General features: G+C 41.3%; 1 protein-coding gene across 2 annotated transcripts in view; it reads right to left on the reverse strand.

The window, feature by feature from the left end:
* Positions 1-942: 942 nt before the first annotated feature.
* Positions 943-21,600, reverse strand: part of FRMD3 (FERM domain containing 3) — a 276,523-nt gene continuing 255,865 nt past the window's right edge. The window contains exon 14 of one of the 2 annotated variants that reach the window (XM_075318304.1): positions 943-6,608. In XM_075318304.1, coding sequence (XP_075174419.1) covers positions 6,304-6,608 — 305 coding nt within the window. In that variant the 3' untranslated portion in view covers positions 943-6,303. Of the gene's footprint in view, positions 6,903-21,600 lie in introns of both variants that reach the window. The other variant, XM_075318296.1, reaches the window with a different exon arrangement.

Genomic DNA, 21,600 nt, shown 5'->3' on the forward strand with positions numbered 1-21,600 from the left:
ACAGATAACCACCAACAGAGAAACCTATGGGATGTAAAACCCGCCACTGTATGCTAGATTAAATCTGACCTTTAATTAAGCCCTTGACTTCTCAGAATGACAGGCAACATGTAATCTCCCGAATGAATACAATTACACGTACAATTCTGTTTGCTGGATCATTGTTTGCATTCATTTTTTCACATTTTGGCTATGGTTTGTTAAAAAAGGGCTCTAAAGCTTCAATTCTACAGGGATCCTGACTCCATCCATACATGAATATGTAAAGTGTGGAATGGCAAGACCCCGCGGCAGGTGAAGAGATGGCGGGCATTGTATCAGTAGGTTATTATATCGGATACTGCAGTGAGTACAAAGCCTTAGTCTGATCCAAAGCTGTGTGTTACACAATACATCCAGTTACCTCCATTATGTTCTTCAGCTCTGTACTGTTACTCCCTGTGTTCAAAAACAAGACATAAATTCACCCTTTTAGTAACTTGTACTATCTAGCAAATGAAGCCTGTCATGTGTGAGTGCAAAAGAAAGTCGGTGCAACACATTTCCAGTTAATATCAATCTTTTGTGCTTCCTCTGCATAGAAACACAACGTGGATTAGGATGTAAAAATGTGGCGTGTGTCAGTGTCATGCAGCCATAATTATAATATCATAATACCACATATTTACATCTACAACTACTAGGTTCTTCTGAACTTAAAGGGAATGTGTCGGTAAAATCAACCCCCTCGAATGCATATGTAGGATATACATTTCCATCTCATGCGGCTTTCCAAAGAAATTAACATTTTAATTGGTATGCAAGAAAAGCATTAATGGTTGTAAGCATGACAGAGCACTTAACGGAAACGTCTCAGGTCCCCTTTGCCCTCCCACGCAACAGCATTTACACCTGTGTGCCCAAATTCCCTGCCTAACCAGCCCTGTATAATGCTGTTCACTATTATGAATGTTTAAAAAAAGGATTTATAAATCTCTCTGTCCCTATGCTAATTGGGGCCTTGACTAGTCGAAGGAGCATTAGTTCCCCAGACTAGTCGGCCCTCTTTCCATATTATCACGCCCCTGTGGGCGTAATAACATGATTTCCACGAGACGCCGTCACCACCAGCTCCTAGAAATCTCCTGCATGTGCACAGCTCATTTCAGGCCATTCAGTATCATTTTGAAGCCGGGTGCACGGTTCGTGGCTTCATTAGGCGCACTGCGCATGGCCAGAAGTTCAGGAGATGTGTGCGTAAGCTGTCCTCTAAACTTCTGTTCCTGCGCAGTGCACCTAATGAAGGGGAGAACCGTACACCCTGCTTCTGAGGCTCACTGGCTAGTCTGAAATGAGCTGTGCGCATGCACAAGATTTCCATTAGCTGCTGGTGAAGTCGGCTTGTGGAAATCATGTTTTCACGCCTACATGGGCATGACTGCACGGAAAAAGGGCCGACTAGTCTGGGGAAACAACAACCCTGTGGCTAGTCACAGGTCTAGTTAGCATAGTGAAATCAAGGTTTATAAGTAGTTTTTTTTAAACATTTATATTAGTGAATAGCATTATACAGGAATGGTTAGGCAAGGAATTTGGGCATACAGGTATAAATGCTGCTGGGATGGAGGGCATATTGGATCTGACAGATTCCCTTTAAGGAGCCGCTGCCTTTCCGAGATTGTTTCCCTGCCCTGCACCAGACTCTTTAGCTGGATAGAAAGCTCACTGTCTGTAAGGAAGTCAGGCAGTGATCTACCAATCAGACTAAAGAAACATGAATGCAATGGAATTAAAATGCTATTTACTTGGGAATGTAGCAACAGATAAAAGATATAAAGGTGTCGATAGATTGAAATTTCAAATACCTGCATGCTCGTGTATGATGTTTGGTGGGGTTAATCTTACTGACAGATTCCCTTTAACTAAGATCACAGGAGGTTATATGATGATCTTAATTCAGCTCAGTACAACTATGGATGGTCTGGGTGTTTCCGCTGCATTATGACTATGTGACACCAAAGACTGCTGATTTTGCCATAAAATCAGTGGTGGCACAATGATACACTCTTATGTACATAGATGCAATATATATATATTTATCTACTAAAATAAATTACACAAGTCAATTAAATTACACAAAATATCATGAATAACATGGCTAAAATGTTTCCTTCAAATATAGTGCAAGCATATACTTTATACTTGGGCTATGACTTTACATGTATGATGTCATCATTCTTTATTTGTGATGTAACAAATTGAGATGACAAATGATTTGATTGCTTGATTTTTTTTTTACTTAAATGTATGTTTTTGAGGTTAAAAATAATTTTTGCGACTGTGCTATATAAAAAATGTTGCGTTGTTTGGCTTTTACCGGCTTTGTTTTCCTGATCATTCCATTTTTATGTAGTCTGCCATCATTAATCAGCTGAAAGGAGCTTAGAAAAGGCAGATGAAAGAGTTACAAGCTCTCGTCAGACCGTCAAAGCACACTGACTGACGGACAGCGTGTTAACTCATTCAGCAGCCAGCAATAGACAGTGCAACACAGACTATATACAGAATGTATATGGTGCACATTTTTTTATGAAAACCAATTGCAAAAATGATTCTTAGCCCCAGTTACATACACTTAAGCAAAAAAAAAAAAAAACTTTTCCCCATAGGTGGACAGCCCCTTTAAATGTTTTTTTTTTTTTTGCCACAAATTACCTTTTTAATCCATAGCCTCTCAATAGGTGAAAATAACATACCTTCCCCTGCTCTACCACCATCCTTGCAATGGTATATGCAGTGATTGTTTACAGACATCAGCGGTAACAGCATTAGTATAGTGCACATCACCGCTGCAGCCAATCACAGGGCTCATCAGCACTGCCAATGTACATAACATGAGTCGTTCAGCTCAGTTTTTTGTGCAGTGGTGGTCTCAAGAGAGGATAGTCTGTTCAAGCAACCATGGCAACCCCAGAGCAAGCACAATCTATACGTTACTGTAGCATTTAGGATATCACAAGGAAGTGTGATAGTGAAGTGCACAGTTAAGCTAAAATTTTAATATTAGCCAAACCATAAAAATATCAGTTTATATCTCGGGAAATAAAATGTTGTGCATTTTGACTGGATGTTAAATGTACCCAATGGAATGCGACATATATTTTCGATATTCCAAATGTTAATTTAGCTTCATGGTAGTTTTTTGCTTGCTGGATAAAGGCTGCCCTCACACGGCCTTAGAGGATCCTTCCTAAGGACCGCTACTTTCAGCACATATAAAGGTCCTGATTTATTAACACTGGCATTATGCTCGCCTCTGAATTTGGACCTCTTACAAGTGCTGTGCACCTCCACCAGCAATATCACTCCAAGGGCCAATTGGCATGATATCCGTCACCATTGTGGTGTAAATTTTAATGGATTTCACAGCTAGGTTTTGTTGCATGTCTTGTCCAGGTCCAGCTCCTGGAGATAGCCAGGACTGGAGTAAAAACACCAAAAGTCGGAACATTTTTGCTCAGTGTTTAGTTTTGGAAACTGTTTACGAAGTCTCTAAGAGTTTTATGCCAGAAATCTGTAGAAAACTCCTTAATAAATCAGGGCCAATGTATCTACTCCTGGACTATTCATCTGGGCAAATTTGCAGGAATATGTTGATTTGTGCTTTAACCCTACCCAGAAGATACAATAAATATGGACCATAGTGCCCAGGCTGTTCGCCGGTCTTCTGCCCCAAACTTACAGCCTCATAGGCACGTGAGGCTTTATTCTCATGTCGAGAGACCTGCAACCAGCTTGGACATTGCGGTTTGTATATCGACCATGAACCCGGCCTGTGTTTACTGCAATTTTACTGCAAAAATTCACTGTTAATAGTAAATAAAAATGTGGAGAGTCTAGAAGAAAATGCATTTTTCATTATTATTAATTTAGAAAGGTTCTTTAACTTATTGATCACTGTATTCGTAAAATATTTCTCACTGTCTAGAGAGCTTTTGCTGGACAGAGCTGCTTGTAGTTACACTAGGAGAGAGCAGCGCACCTCATGAGCAATAAGGAAGACAGGAAAGTGGAAAGGTGTAATAAAATGGTTGCGTGTTCTGCTGGGGCCACACACCAACTTTGGTCCCAACAGGATGAGCTCCATGTTGCTGCTACATCTCCCCACAGTACAAGTGCGTGGGGTTGCATTGCCACCCACAAGGTTCTGCTACCGTGACAAACAGGTTGCAAAAAATCCCAATGGTTCCGTATTTTTGCAATACAGCAGCGACATGAGCTGACACTGAAGCCCAAGTTGCCGTGTAGCTCAGCCTTAAGAAGCACATTTCAAACAATTAAAAATACAATTATAGGATTCTCTCCAGCTTTTTTATTTTTTGTCAAACCTGAAATATCTCTTTAAAGCACGATGGATAAATTGCTTTACCGGGAATCTGTCAGTAGGTTTTTGCTTTGTAATCCGGGAGCATCATGATGAAGAGGTGGAGACCCTGATTCTAGTGATGTATCATTTATTGGGCTGTTTGCTTTAAGCTCAATAAAATCAGTGTTTTTATCAGAAGGAGATTATCACTAGAGGACAATCTGCCTGGTGCCTCCTAGTCCCACACCACTGATTAGCAGCTTTTTCCTCAAAATACAGTGCATACAGAAAGCTGCTAATCAGTGGTGTGGGCGGGGTTATACAGAGCTCATTTTTCAGAGCACTGCTAGATCTGCCATTCATTCCATGGCGCTTTACATGTGGAAAGGGGGGACATACAAAGACAAGTAGATTATTCATGAACAATACAAGGCACAGACTGGTACAGGAGGAGAAGACCCTGCCCGCAAGGGCTCACAATCTACAGTAAGTAACATCACTGGAATAAGGGTCTGATTCCCTATAAGATAGCAAAAAACTGGCGACAGAGCCTTTTTAAAGCATTATTCCATCTCCAAAATCCTATCCCAATATGTAGTAAGTGTAATAATAATAATAATAATATTAGCACATACCTCCAATTAGAAATGTAGTATAGTTCTCCTGATATAGCGGTCTATTACCTCATGTGCAGGGCATTGCAAGTTAGGTATCCATGGTTACGACTACTAGCAACAAAGTAACTGTTACTATATATGTGGTCATAACCATGGATGCCTAAGCTACTGCAATGCCCTGCACATGAGACATAGTGAATCAGGAGAATTATACTACATTTCTAATTGGAGGTACTTGGTAATATTAATTTTACACCTACTCCAATCTTAGAGACGAGACTAACCCTTTAATGTCTCTCTCAGCTTACAATCAATCAACAAGCTTGTATTATTGTGTGCAATAAGTAAAAATTGAAAATAACTAATTCGTGAACATGAGGCTTGGCCATGAACATGGATATAGCAGACAACTATTTTGCTTGTTTTATTCTTCTATATTCAGAATATTCAGCCTTATTCTGCACACGTGAAAGTGATATTTGTAGAGAATTTTGGTCACACGTAGTAATGGATAAAAGTGTAACTTAGGAAACTTAAAACTGTTTTTTTCATGGGAAATGTAATTCATTTAGATGAAATGTTATTAGAAAATTGAGTGTATCTCGCCCTTTTCTTATTATTGTACAGGCTTGTGCGTCGGTATGTACAATATACCCTGACTTGTCACCTGTATTATACATACAAAGTCTGCATTGCTCCAGGCTGAGCACCGTCCATGTGCTATGCCAGTATCATCTGTGTTTAACAGCAAAAAATCTACACAAAGACTAAAAAGAGAATAAAACATTGGGAAAAATCAATATTGCCAGACACGTAAAAATATCTGTCTCAACATGCGCTTGTGCATTAATCTTTTAGGTTTGTACAATTAAATAAGTTAAGAAGACATATTTCTTTACTACAAATTTACCAAAATATTTCAACACATAAAAAGGTAAGAAAATAAAACCAGCAAAAAAATGTTGCTTGTATAGGCATGGGCTACCCGTTCCACCGCCAGGCATGACAGTACTGTATCAGTCTGTTCTGGCGGGAAGGGGTTATAGATTAGACTGAGGTTTATATTCAAAAGGACTCTTCAAGAACGGGTGAAAGTGGAAATTCTTGACATTTTTATACTTTATACACATTATTATGTCAATTGCTAAAAATATAGAAATATTTCCTTAAGTACCTCACTATACAGTAAAAAACAATGGAATCTAAACAGTTTACAGGGTATTTCTGTGTTTTTGGTAACAGTATCAGTAACACATTTATGAATTGGGGAAGACCACCTTGAGATGTGGCGAAGAAGAGAAACTTCTGAATATAACCCTCAGTTACGGATATTGCAATAGTTTAAGAGCTGTTGGCAACATTAAGTGCCGAGCTGATTTTGCATGCCAGCCACTTCCTTAGTGGGCAGTAGTATTCATTGTGGAACTGCTCAAACTCCGGAGTCTGTCGGATGTCATGTAGAAAAGAAATGTCAATGTCTGACTCCAGCAGGACAAGCAACAATGGTAGGAGCACCAAGAGCAACCCCAAAGCTACCAAAGCAAGCCGGGAGAAACTCTTCAGAAACGCATTCAGCTGCATGTTTCCCATTAGAAAATTGTAGCTCACTCTTAGTGCTTTCCGGGCCTCCTTCATTTCTTCTTCCTCTGCAATCAAAAATGCATGTTCATCTGCATCAAACTCCTCAAATGAATCAGCATCGTCTCTTTCCCCCTCTGATCTGAGCGTGCTGTTAAAGAGCATCTCAACCCCCTCATCTATTGGCGTGGGCAATAAGCTAGCACTGGGGTTGTACATCTGCTCTGAGATGGTTAAAGGCTCCTCCTTAAAGCTGTCCTCTCCATCGTATCGGAGATCTGCCACCACCTCAATATCCCTAGAAGGGGAATTGCCAGGCACAGGGGAAGAATTATCATCATTCTGCTGTGACAGCAGGATACCTAAAGAAAAGAAGAAAGAAACATGAATTGTTAGGATTTCTACATATCAACACATGGTCTGACAAGAACTAGTAGTGGACAATCCAGGTTATGTCACAAGGCACTGTTAGAACACAAAACTTGTTTGTGAGAACACTTTAGCTAGACGTTATAGCATCCGTAGTGTAAGTGAAGCACAGGATAGAAATCTTGGGCCCTGTTTCCACATATCTGGAAACGCCGAAGGGTAACGAATCCCATAGTTTGGTATGGGCTCGTTCAGATTCATCTGGTGCATTAGTTGTTGAGCTGGGCTCTTCAAAGAGTCAAAATGAGAAAACACTACAGGTGCATCTTTGTATATTTTTTCAGTAGAAACCGGTGAAAATGCTTGATGACAACTGATGGCGTTTTCATCAGCTGAGGCACAAAAAACATACGTGTCCAATTCTTCTCCCAGTGCAATTCGTCTCTTATTATCCCAAAATCTACTCCTATGGTGATAAAATTTCATCAAAATAATACAATTCTTTCTTCTCCTCAAACATCTGTAATTCTCCCTAGTACCATACTAGTAGATATTAACTCAGACACAACCTCTACTCGAGACGTCCTCTCTTCCATTCTTATAGATGCCTCTCCTCTCATATCAGCAGACAAGAAGTCCATCTGTCATAATTCTTTTTCTCAGTCACTATCCCAACATTACTAGCTCTGTTATATATGGGTTTTTTAACACTGTGTAATGTCCATTTGATATATGAGCCAACAATTCATAAGACTACAGAGACCAAAACTGTAGCCTTGGTAGACTAGTACATGTTGGTACACCTTTCATTTAACTATATGGCCCATTGTGCTGTTCCATATAGAAGCATCCAGTAAAAAAAAAGTATACGGCACTATAAGTTTTTTTTAATACATACGATTTATGCAACTTTATGACTATCCTCCCAACGTATACTACAAACTCACAATAAAGACAAGTACTGCCATATATTCCCTTTTTTGTTTGTCTGCAGGTGACCGCAAGTGACATATGGAGCCTCATTCTAAGAATGCATCACCATAGAATTTGATGGACATCGTGAGATATTACACCATTGGATTACACCAGCAATTGAGGAATTTTTTTTAATTAATAAATCGGTGAACAAGGAAGTGTGGGGGAGTCTTTATCTAAATAAGCTATTCTTTCCTGTGTATGTGTTGTGTGCCTTGTAGAGATCATTTCATACTCAAGTTGCTTAACCGTTCACAATACCAATAATTTTGACCAGGGGATCCCTCGCTTTCAGATGCCACTGTATATGTATTAAAAGGCATTGTGCCTTCACAACCCAGTCAGGTGAGCACCTTCCTTTTGTTTCTCACTCGTTGTTAATGAGATGAGACCCTATTGCGCTTTTGTCTTTTCCAGCCATTTTTACCCAAGGATAAAATCTAGAAATGCTTGATGATGTTGGCATTATTTTTAAGAATCACACAGGTTTCTCTAACATAACAGAGGAAGGTGTAGGAAAATAGTGGAGAACCTTTGACTAATTACACTTATCCTGGACAATATAATATTAATACTTCAGAGAGAATGGTGTTAAGAAGAACAGTGCGATAGAGAAGGTTAATTTACATAGAGACAAAATTAATTGGTTTTTCACTTGGGGCCTCATGGTGCTTATGGTGTTCTGACCTCTGTGTAATTACATAATCTCTTTTTCCATGGCAGTTTAAAATACCCATAGATAATAATTATTCTCTCTTTATGAATCAAGATATTTTAACCAATTAACAGCATGTCAGAGGATAATTGCCAGGTTCTACCCAGTGCATTCTATGCACGTCTATTGCTTGATTGCAAAACCACATACATATTTATTATACTGTGCTATGTGCTTCTATAGCATGTTGGATCTGCCAACAATCACCTACTGGGTATGCCTAGCTTAAGTTGGCTAGAGAACAATAAAAGACAGTTACTAGGAAGATGTCCTTCCTCAAATGTTATGGCCCAAGGCCTCCACAACTTTGGCACAGACCACAAACAATAGTCTATTCTTTGTATTGATTGGTCAAACTTAAAGAATAACCATTAGTGATGAGCAGGCACTACCATGCTCGGGAACTCTGTACTCGTAACAAGTAATTGGACAGGCTTGACTTATGTACTGAGTATAAGGAAAGTCAAATGTGATCTGGACCATTTTTCAGGAAAATCTTCGGGAAAAAAGCTTGCATTCCCCATTGACTTCCATTATACTCAGTACAATAGTCAAGCCCGTCCGTGTGTCCAACTGCTCATTATGAGTACAGAGTTCCCGAGCATGGTAGTGCTCGCTCATCACTATTAACCATTATATTAATTTGTATTTAATAAATGAATAGTACACATGAAAATAAGAAACTTTGTAATATCTCTTAGATAAATCTGCTTCTTTCTCTGCCATTCATTCTTAAAATTCTCAATTCACAGGTAAAATCTGTATTCAGTAAAGACTGATATTCCCATTACTGAGATAGGAGATGGCATTTGCAACTAATATTCTATTAAGAGATGAGGGGGGGGAGGAGCTGAAGGCAGAGCTGTTCCCCTTCTTCAGTTTGCATAGAATGTTAAGAGCACCAACTGCCATAGCAACATGTTCAGTGGTTAGCACTGTTGCTTTAAGTGTTGGGGTCCTGGGCTCAAATCGCACCAAGGACACCATCTTTAATGAGTTTGTATGTTCTCCCTTTGTTTGGATGGGTTTCATCCCACACTCCAAAGACATACTAGTAGGGTACTGGTAGGGATTTAGATTGTGAGCCCCAAAGGGACAGTGATAATAAAGTACAGCAAAATATGATGGTGCTACATAAGTAAAAGCATAAAATAATCTCCTCTCTCAGTAGTAATGGGAAAGTCAGTCTTCCCTGAATACAGATTCTACCTGTGAATAAAGAATTAAATGCAGTCCTGGTCTATAAGGAAGGAAATGTCTCTGATACGATATATTACAAAATTGCTTATTAAAATGTGTGATTTATGAAATAAAAATTTAAAGAACAGTTACACTTTAAAGAACTAATACAAAAGCAACAACAAATAAAAACCACTATTTTCTTTGTAAATTAATACCCAAGCCATATAAAAACACAGGAGAAAGTATTCACTTAAAGGAATCTGTCAGCAGATTTTTGCTATGTTGCTGAAGCCAGCATGCTGCAAGGGTTAACACAGAAAGTTCAGGCATGCCTGTTTTGTCACAATCCGATATTTTGTTTATTTGCTATGTTTGGTTAAGCAGCAGGACCCTCACAGGACTAGAAACTCATGTGCAAGGCAGTCCAACATGCTGTGATTGACACCTCAATGTCAATGTACAATCTCTATAGAGAGCCTAGTGTGGTAGGGGACCACTCCCTGGGCTCAGCTACATGACTAGAGCTAAAAATTCAGATTATGTCAGAACAGATGCACCCAGTAATCTAAGTGATACATTGTTGGATTCAGAGACTCTTTGCCTACATTATGCTGCTTTCAGATGAAGTAGCAAAAACCTGCTGATAAATTCCCTTTAATTACTCTTATTGGGCTCTTTCAGCACTTAATATCATGGTGTAAAGTGAAAAAAGGGAAGACTAGGATTTAAATATCATCGATGTCCTGCTAAATTAGTTTTATCACCTTGGAAAAATACTGCTCTTCAAAGGAGTCACTATCCAGTGGAACCTTGCTTAACGAGTAACCCAGTTAGCAAGTATTTCGCCTAACGAGCAAAGCTTTCTGTAAATGTGTAACTCGATTTACGAGAAAGCCTTGCTGTACGAGCAAAATACTCACCGCACACTTCCGGTTCTGTACATCCACCGCGCTCTAACCCGCTCTTGCAGTACGCACAAACACACACAAACAAACACGCACGCGCACACACAAATTATGCTCACCTTACCTTCCGTCCCCTCGCCGGCTTCCTTGAACTTGCATGTATTGGGTAACCAAGGTGACCGATGCCGGACCTTCAGCTCCCAGCGTGCTGACGTGAAAGGCAGGAGCCGCTTGCCTCTGATTGGCCAGCGGGCTGCCTTTGAGTAGCGGCTGACAGGGGAAAGTCCTCCCTCCACAGGATGTGTATCCGGTAACCATCGTGACGAGGGAGGAACTTCCCCTGTCAGGCGCTACTCAAAGGCAGCACGCTGGCCAATCAGAGGCAAGCGGCTCCTGCCTTTGACGTCAGCGCGCTGAGTGCGGAAGGCCCGGCATCGGTCGCCTTGGTTACCCGATACACGTCTTATAGGGCAAACTGCAAGTTCCAGGAGACCGGCGAGGGAACAGAAAGTAAGGTGAGCATAATCTGTGTTTTTGCGTGTTTGTGCATGTGTGTTTGTGTCTGTTTGTGCGTGTTTGTGTGTGTGTTTGTACGTGTGTGGAATAGCACAATAGGGCACCGGGATGGGACATTTAACAAAATGTGGAAGGAATTGTCTGCATTGCAATGATTTCCTATGGGAAATCTTGCTTTGCTGAACGAGTAACTTGGTTAACAAGCGCACTCCCAGAACGGATTGTTTTCGTTAACCAAGGTTCCACTGTATGTCTAAACAGAAAGTGAGAATGACAGAAAAAGAAACCTGGAAGTGGGTACATAATGATAATGGCCTTGGAAAAGGCTTCTGTTAATTATTAGAATCAATATCATATATTATGAGAAAAGAAAAATATACATATACAGTATAAGTTTTTATAAATTATGTATATAGTATTAATAATTAGGACAAATTCCTGTCTATTTAAGCCATTAGGGTTTAGAGTTTGGAGAATAAATATCCAGTATGCTTCCCTATTGAGGAGTTTATGAAAAACATCACCACCTCTGGTAGATTTCATTATTCATTCAATTACTTTAATTTTTAAGGAAGACGTGTCAAAGGCAGGCACATTGGAAAAATGTGCAGACACTACAGAGAATAAAAGTAAAGTGGGGAGAATTCTAAGGTTTTTATACTGGATTCCTGGAGTATAAAAGTCACAAATAAAAATATTACAGGCAAGGCACCGTAAATGGCAATGGAAAAATACAAAATTTTTAACATTTTTTCATCATAGAAATAAAAAAAAAAATCTCTGTAAGCTTGGTATTATCGTAATCACACTGTCCTGGACAATCACGTCTCCAGAATGAACAGTGTACAAAACAAAATATAAAACCCCATTTCATCTCACTTGGAAGTTTATATAGTAAATTTCATGGTAAAATGAATGGTATCATTGAAAATTACAGCTTGTCCTGCAAAACACAAGTCCCCATATATCTATATTGACAAAAAATAAAAAAAGTTATGACTTATGAAAGAAGGCGAGGCAAAAACGAAAGCGTAAAAATAAAAAATTCCCTAAACCTCAGAAAACTTAGTGGTTTAGTGTAGTTAATTATACAAACAAAAAGACATAATCGCTCATAGTTATTGGACACCAGAGTTAAACTAAAGGATACAATCTGACACAAGTCTCTTCCGACATGTGGTCACTATACAAACACTGTCAGTGACCGATAGCGACCACCCTACTGACACACATCACACAATGGATCAAAGTTTTACCAGCACTTGTGGCTTTGATCCTAGATCCAAACTTCAGCAAGCGAATGAAAATTTCTTTGCTGGAGTGATTCACCAAGCGCAAATAAATACTTTTTGTAGTCTTGATTTTAACCAAGCACTTCACCATTGTGGCTCTTGCTGAGCTGTGCCATGCACCGGATTGTATCAGTACTAAGGAAGAATAGCTTTGCTACGCCTGAGCCAGAAAAGTTTATAGCGAGTAAGAGAATAGGAAGGTCAGAAAAACAAAGCCCAGGGATTTAATAGGGAGGATAAAGTGATTCGCCACTCTAATAATAAACGCTGTGGAACTCAACACATTATCCCCTCTCCCTATGTATGGAATATGTGCGTACAGATAATCCAATCAATTCATTCCATGTGACGCTCCATCTATGAGGACCAAAAGTGTAGATAAAGGATAGTAAAAGTATCCTCTGTAATTCCCTGCAAATTGTCAACAAGCTGAGGTGATGGATGTGTTATACAAGATTTTTATTTAGCATTCTGAGCGCATAGTAGCGTATTATGGACCATGGGACTAACTAGCTCCTTACAATCTTAAAGGGTATGTTCTCTCTGTAAACCTAAACAATAAGATCTTGCTGGGACTAATAAATATTACTTGCTAAGAGGAAAGTAGCCACTATTTTGTCATTTTAACTGTGATAAAGAGAACCTACAAAATAAAAACATCGACCCTTAAAGAGCAAATGGGTTTCAACAGAGGATACACTCCATACCCTTTAATGGGAACTTGTCAACTCATTCATGCTGCCCTAACTGTGGGTAGCATGAATCAGAGCATGGCTGCAGCCATGTATATTTTTCTCTGAAAAGATCCAGCAATTCAGAGAAAATATAGTTAGAAGATAGTCGGAGACCTGTCAGTCACCTCTAGCACCACTGGGAAGAGTCGGCTAGGGTGGCGTCAGACGGGTCTTGTCTTTGGCTATGGTCACCAGCCAACTACTCCTAGAACTGCTGCAGGTGATGACAGGTTTCTCTCTATGTACACTTGAGGGAGAGACTGGTCAGTCACCTCTAGCACCACTAGGAAGAGCCAACTTGGGCAACATCAGACTGGTCTTGTCTCCGGCTATGGTCACCAGCCAACTACTCCTAGAACTGCTGCAGGTGATGATAGGTTTCTCTCTATGTACACATGAGGGAAAGGCCAGTCAGACACCTCTAGCACCACTAGGAAGAGACAGCCTGGGCGTTATCAGACTGCTCTGGTCTCCGGCTATGGTCGCCAGCCAGCTATTCCCAGAACTACTGCAGGTGATGACAGGTTTCTACCTATGTACACATGAGGGAGAGACCTGTCAGTCACCCATAGCTGCACTGGGAAGAGTCGACCAGGGTGGCATCAGACTGGTCTTGTCCCCAGTTATGGTCACCAGCCAGCTATTCCTAGAACTGCTGCAGGTAATTCACAGGTTTCTCTTAAGTACCCATGAGCCAGCCTGGGTGGAGTCAGACTGGTCTTGTCTCCAGCTATGGTCACACGCTAGCTATTCCCAGAACTGATGCTGGTGATTGACAGGTTTTTCCCTCTGTACACATGAGAGAGAGACCTATCAATCACCTCTTGCAGTGCTGGGAAGAGGAGGTGATTGACAGGTTTCTCATGTGTACAGAGGGAAAAATCTGTCAATCACATGCAGCAGTTCTAGGAATAGCTGGTTGGCAACCATATCCGGAGACAAGACAAGTCTGACACCACCCAGGCTGGCTCTTCCTAGTGGTGCTAGAGGTGACTGACAGGTCTCTCCCTCAGTCTTGCCTGTAGCTATGGTCACCAGCCAGCTATTCCCAGAACTACTGCAGGTTTTGTAGACATGAGGGAAAGACCTGTTAGTCATCTATAGCAGCACTGGGGACAGCCAGCCAGGTTGGCATCAGACTGGTCTCATATCCAGCTATGGTCGTCAGTTAGCTATTCCCAGAACAGCTGCAGATGATTTACAGGTTTATTTCTATGTATACGAGGGAGAGACCTGTCAGTCACCTTCAGCAGTGCTGGGAAGCAGTGGCCGGGTAGCATCAGAACTAGACTCATATCCAGCTATGGTCGCTAGCCGGCAATTCCCAGAACTACTGTAGGTTATTCACAGGCTTCTCCCTCAGTACATACAAGGGAAAGAGACCTGTCTATCACCTGGAGTGGCATTGGGAAGAACTGACAGTAGATGGTGCGGTTCTCATTTGATCTCTGGCTATAGGCACCAGCCTTATAGCAGTTCTAACCATAACTTCTAAATGCTTCGGCGTTTCATAGATAAATATACCTGGCGGAAATCATGCTACCAGGTTCTGATTCATGCTGCTCGTGGCTTAGGCAGCATGAAAAAGATGACAGATTCCCTTAATACCCTGATATCTTGCATATTAATATATAAACATCCAATGCAGTTATTAGTAATTATGGATTAAGTTGCCAATACATTAGGGATTTAAGTTATCTATTTTCTGAATGGCTTGTCTTTTTACTATTGTTCTGTGAAGGTTGTCATTTTAGATGACTATACCTAAAATTAAGCTAGGTGCCAGATCTTCCGCGAGATGTTGGCTAGATTATGGGAAACCATTTATAGGATGAAAATCTGTCTTTGGTTATATGAACAACTTAAGTGCAACAGCTAAAAAAGAAAATTCCAAAATGGTAGATCAAGTGTTCCAGCTGTGGGAAAATGTCTAGTTAGTCATGTCTAAAGGGGGCTTTACACGCAACGACATCGCTAACGTGATGTCGTTGGGGTCACGGAATTCGTGACGCACATCTGGCCTCGTTAGTGACGCCGTTGCGTGTAAAGCAGCCTTAAAGACTAAGGATGGACACAGAAATGCATAACTTTTGCTTTTGACTCTAGCACATGGATATATGTGATTTTGATTCTGATTGAATAATACTGATTTAGGAGCTGCTGTGCACCAGACAAGAGGATTATAACTGCAGCTATATCCCTATTTTCTCTTTTGGTTTGCCATTATGCTGGCTTATGTACATAGAAAACTAGGAAGTATAGGGTTCTGTTCTTGATTAGGTAGACAACTCTGTTCAACCCTTGATTTCTGGTATGCTGGATGCTAGACAAAAGGTGTACAGTATTATAAGTATATAATGTTGGAAAAAAAAATTAGGTACACACATATTAGACCCTATTTACATCTCATTTTAAGCCTATGTCAAAGGCATAAGTCGGGAGAATCTCCAAAAGTATACCTTTGAGGAATGGCTCTAACGTACCCCACTGTATTAGGAAAGCAGTGGGATATGTTGAGAATAGACTTCCATTTTATAGAAACTTAATGTGTGGGATATGTATTTTTACTTTGCCTCTTTGTATATAAAAGTGCAGTAGACTACATTTTTTACAACACACAAAGGGTTCATTAAGGCATTGTGGCCCAGTATATGCCAAAAGGTCACTCATGGACATATGCTGGGTGAATGGGAGCCTACAGACATTTCAAAGGTACAAGTTGGGGGATACCTCCATCCAATATGTACAAAAACAAGATGTGAACAGGGCCAAAGGTACAAATCTAGATTGCTGAAGGGGCCATGATGCAGGTTCAGAGCATTGCACACACACAAGGCAAGTGCCAGATAAGGAGGAGGAGAGATTTTGCAAGCGGGATGTAAAAAGATCTAGTCGCTGAATAGGCAGAAAAGACAGCAGGTTTGAGTCCAGAAAGTGAGAACAATACACAGAGCTTGTTTTACAGCATGGTTACAGCAGTAGGAAGATCAAGCCATAATTAAATAATAAAACCTAAACTCACTCAATCTTTTCTAGCCTGGGATTGAGGTCCTTTGCACACGTGCAGCTTTGTCTGGGAGGCTCGGAAAAAAAGTGGAAAGGTCAGGAGCAGATTTCTGTGTTTAATTTTACAACCTAAAATGAATATCTGTTACCATACAGTAAGGTTAAAGAGAGCCTCTCCAAAGATGCTGTATCGTGTTCACATTTGTACATGGTGCTGTAGTATATCCATGGTCAGCCTCGGACAGAAGGGAAATACCGAGTCTGATATTCCATCATCTCTTAAGGTCTGTTAAATTAGAAATCATTTCTGGGCAACTTTTCTTATCATTACCCTTCTTCTTGTTATAAGGGGATGGAGTAAGAAACGGCATAGGAAACACACTGCTACACACTCCTGGACACTAAAGGATAATGCTTTACTGCTGAAAGAGTATATACAATGTACTGTATATTCCCAGAAGCACAGACCCATATACCATCAACACGAGTATCATTCCAGAGAGTCATAATGCAGATACATCAAACAAGTCAGCTGATCCTTCCACCCTCTCGTAGGATTACTAGAATCAGCACCGAAAGGTCTGGGTCTGGGCCATTGCAGAAGCCTCAAAAAAAGAGCAGCGTAAATCCAGCGATGCAGGAATGCCAGTACAACAGACGTAGGAATGATCAGCCTTAATGTATTAAAAATTAAAACATCCAAACAGATGATGACATACAAAATTGTGTAGGCAAGGTGCCAAAATGCCTCCTCTCAGAACCAACGCATCTCTGCGATGCCAATGGCTTGCCTACACAATTTTTTATGTCATCATCTGTTTGGATGTTTTAATTTTTGATACATAAAAGCTCATCATTCCTACCTCTGTTGTACGGGCATTCCTGCATTGCCGGATTTCCACTGTTATACCAATATATATGCATACAAGGAACACACAGGCCCGCAACATTACACCCATCCTTCATAGGTGTAAACAACACATGTTTGGGCCGATAGAAGAATGTAAAGGAGAAATGTAGAAGAGCCCAATAGCAAATTTATGGCTCTGAACTTTTTTAGAACAGAAAGAAGGACAAACCGCGCCCCATAGCATTTCTGAGCATGTCCCTAACCATGTCCAAAAACCACATCCATCTGACATTGCTTTCTACCTGGGCAGGAGGAGATGTCAGAGGGGCGGTGGCAGTGAGGGACATACAGCAGATGCGCGGGACTTAGGGGAATAGACCTAAAATTGGGACTGTAGCGCTATATTCAGGACAGTTGGGACCTATAGATTTATTTTTTTGTTCATTCATTCATTCAGTCATAGTTGTAACAGCCATAACTTTCTAATTTTTACATAAACTTCACTATTGACATCTTGATTTTTTGTGTCTGTAAGGGCTTGTGCGCACGTTGCGTACTGACATGCATTTACGCACTGCTGCGTAAATGCATGCATCCTGCATCCTCTGCACAGTCTATGTAGATTGTGCATGATACGTGTGCACGATGCTTTTATGAATGTAGCGATTTGGGTGCTAAAATTTTGACCCAAATCCGTGCGTTCAGAAAAGCAGCATGTCAATTATTTGTGCGTTCTGGATGCAGTTCCCACTCTGTCTATGGTGGGGGCAGCAGCCATAGCGCATGAAATCGGCTTTTTTTTTAACAAAAATACTGCATTAATTCTGCAGCGATTTAAAGTGCACGTGTGCTGTCAAATCGCTGCAGAATAATCAGCAGTTATGTGCACATGAGCCACAAAGCCGTGTTCATACTGGTGTTTGTTCTGAACATTTACTGCAGATTTCCACACCAAACTAAGCAATAACAATCTTCTCTGTTGATTGCATTTTTTGTGTTATTCTCCTTATTAAATGTGATTTTGAAGCAGGGTTTTAGGTATGTGCGCACACTGCAGTTTTGTTTGACCAGTGACAAATGTACAAAAACGCGGCAAAAACGGACCTCTGGCCGAAAAATGCATCAAAAACCGAATGCGTTTTTGGTTTGTTTTTGTCTATGCGTTTTTCACTATATTTAATGGAAATAAGCAGGGAAAATCACAGAAAAGATATGACATGTTGCTTCTTTTTTCTGCACCCAAAACTGCAGGAAAAAAAGAAGCAAAGTGCTCACAGCCTTTCTGATTCCTCATAGACTTTGCTGGGGAAGGATAATACATGCCGTTTAGAGCAACAAACTGCACCCAAAACTGCACCAAAAACACAGCAAAAACTGTGCATGTGCACAGGGCCTTAATGTGTTTATTTTGTATTACAGAAAAGCTTTGATTCTGCACTTATAAAAGCAACAATGTATTTTTTTACATGCATTTTTTCAGGCTCCTGATAGAAACCTATAGACAAAAAAAACACCAAAACCACAAAGTTCAGCAGTGTCTTTAGTCACAAAGTGGGCGCAGTTGTCATGAAATCACATCTGATTTGCTCGGCAGTTAAAAGCAGCAGTTTTCCATGAGCATGGCCGAACTGTCCAAGCAAAGTGGATGTGATTTCACTCTGCTCACATGCGTCTAAAGATGCTACTAAACTTTGTGGTCTTGATGCACTTTTTCTTTATAAGCTGAGCCTGAAAAAATGAATGTAAAAAAACTCTGTTGCATTTTTGAGTAGTACAAAAAAACCCCATTAAAAACGCTGCTTCGAGTCTGCACCAAACATGCAACAAATATGTGTAGAAAAAGCATAAAAAAACACAGTAAAATACATTAATAACAGCAGACTGATATTGCATAGTTTGGTGCAGACACCTGCTAAAAACATACAGATAAAAAGCAAGAGACAAAACACTGAATTAACGCTATGTGTGAACCCAGCCTCAGTGTTGAACTGTTGTTACTTTTTTATGGGTTTAATGGAGAAAACAAATAATGCCATTTTTACACCATTTATCGATCACCATAAATCTGTTCATTGTATTTTGCAGAATATTTTTTTTCTTTTAAAGAGCATTAAAAATGTGATTATTGTAATTGTTTTTCATTATATTTTAGTAATTTTATAGAAAGAAATCTGACTTTTATTTTATCCCTAGAATACAGGTAGATTGAAATTCACTGGCATATAAACAAGTAGCTGTATATACCAGTATAATCTGTATAATGCACGTGTAAGAGAACATTCTCCACCGCCAGTCAGTGCAACATGTGGCTCACATAGTTTCTCCTGCCTCCAATGATACATGTTGGGAATATGAATCCCAGAATACTAGATCATATTGAATTGAAGGGTTAGTATGTAGAGACCAGAGAGATGCTGGCCCCATTCCCGGAGCCAAGAAAGGAGGAGGAACTCCGGAGCAGTGAAGATGTCAGGAAAGACATTGCAAGTTGGGACATTGCCCTGATGTCCCAGGACAGCTCCCCTGGATCCGGGACAGTTGGAAGCTGTGCAATCAGCTTTTATCTTTGATTTTCCAGATGCTCCTGTAGCAAGAACCCAAATAGTTGCTATAATCTCTATAATAGTTTTAACAACCCTTTCTCACTGCATAATATACAAAGTAAAATTTACACTTTAAAGGGAACCTGTTTCATACAAAACTGCTATTACCTGCAGATATAGTGGTAATACGCAGCTAAATAGCACTTAAATCACATTATGCTGGGTTACTGGAACACTGGCTACAAGGAGAAAATTAAATTATATTCTCCCTGCAGCCGCTCACGTCCAGTCATTGGAGTGTTGCAGGGAGCCAGTCTCTTAGGCTCCCTTCACACATCCATGCATTAAATGCACATGTGCATACCTCCCAACCGTCCCGGATACAGCGGGACTGTACCGGATTTCAGCGGATGTCCCGGTGTCACGATCGTGAGGCTTTTTGTCCCGCCTGTGGCTCCGCCCACCCGCTCTCTCCCCGTCTGACTTTCTCCCCCTCCTAATGCACATGAGCAGAGCCGAGCGCTGCTTCACTGCTCTGGCTCTGTGCTGCCGCTGTTATGGGTGGGCGGCAGCAGCACTCTGGCTGCCGGCACTTTAAATCTGCAGCTCAGCGTGCACTCACTGCTGGGCTGTTTGTGTACGGAAGTGCATCTGTGGGCGGAGCTACCGAGCAACATGCTGAGCTCTGTCCACAGATAAAGAGACTGCAGGAAGAGCAGCTGAACACCAAGGAACGCTGTATGTGACCCCCCACCTACCCAAAGCTGTATGCCCCAACCCCCCCTCACCAGAGCTATATGCCTCCAGCCACCCCCCTCACCACATCTGTATGGCCCCCTCACCAAATTTGTATGCCCCCCCACCAGATCTATATGCCCCCAGCACACCCCAGCTCTGTATGCCTCCAGCCCCCTCCTACCAGATATGTATGCCCCAGCAGCCCTCTCCTCACCAGAGCTATATGCCTCCAGCCACCCCCCTCACCAGATTTGTATGTCCCCTAGCCCCCACACCAGATTTGTATACCCCTCAGCCACCCCACCAGATCTATATAACCCCCAGCACTCCCCAGCTCTGTATGCCTCCAGCCCCCTCCCACCAGATATGTATCCCAGGCCCCCCCCTCACCAGATATGTATGCCCCAGCAGCCCTCTCCTCACCAGAGCTATATGCCTCCAGCCACCCCCCCTCACCAGATCTGTGTGCCCCCCCAGCCCCAACACCAGATTTGTATGCCCCCAGCCCCCCCATCGGAGCTGTATGTGCCCCCAGAGCTGTATAAGCCCCAACACAAGAGCTATATGCCCCTTAGTAATATCTATGCTACCAGTAATTTGTATGCCCCACAGTAAAGTGTATTTCCCCCAGTAATGTGTATACCCCTTAGTAACGTGTATGCCCCTCAGTGAAAAACACAGACGCTCTTCACTGACATGTTAAACATGCATATGTTCCTTCATACTCCGTGATACACGGCACACAGTAGTTGTCCATGTGCAATCCATGATACGTGATCCGTACTCCATGATTGCACATGTACATATACTCACCTGCCCCCGCTCCTGCTCTCCGTGGTGCTGAAGAGTCCCGCGATTCAGCATCCAGCCACCGCTCTCTCACCTCTGCAGCTGCTTCCGGGTCGGCTCTGGCTGCATAAATGAATATGCATGCCATAATGAACCGGCCAGGAAGAAGCAGAGAGCAGCTGCCGAACTCAGCATCGCTGGAGGAGGTGAGTTGAAAAAGATTTTTATTTTAAATGTCCGTGTTTTTCTGGTAAATGTTTCACGGATCACACCATAGTGTGGTCTGTGGGACATCAGTGATGCCAGAAAAAAAACAGACGTTTCTGTGCGGCAATCACGGATACGCATGTACGCCGCACGGAGACACAGTCAGTGAAAAATCACTGATGTGTGTGCAGATCCATTGATTATAATGGGTCTACATAGGTCAGTGATTCTGGTACGTA

The sequence above is a fragment of the Anomaloglossus baeobatrachus genome, chromosome 1, assembly GCF_048569485.1.
Source record: "Anomaloglossus baeobatrachus isolate aAnoBae1 chromosome 1, aAnoBae1.hap1, whole genome shotgun sequence".
NCBI lineage: Eukaryota > Metazoa > Chordata > Amphibia > Anura > Aromobatidae > Anomaloglossus > Anomaloglossus baeobatrachus.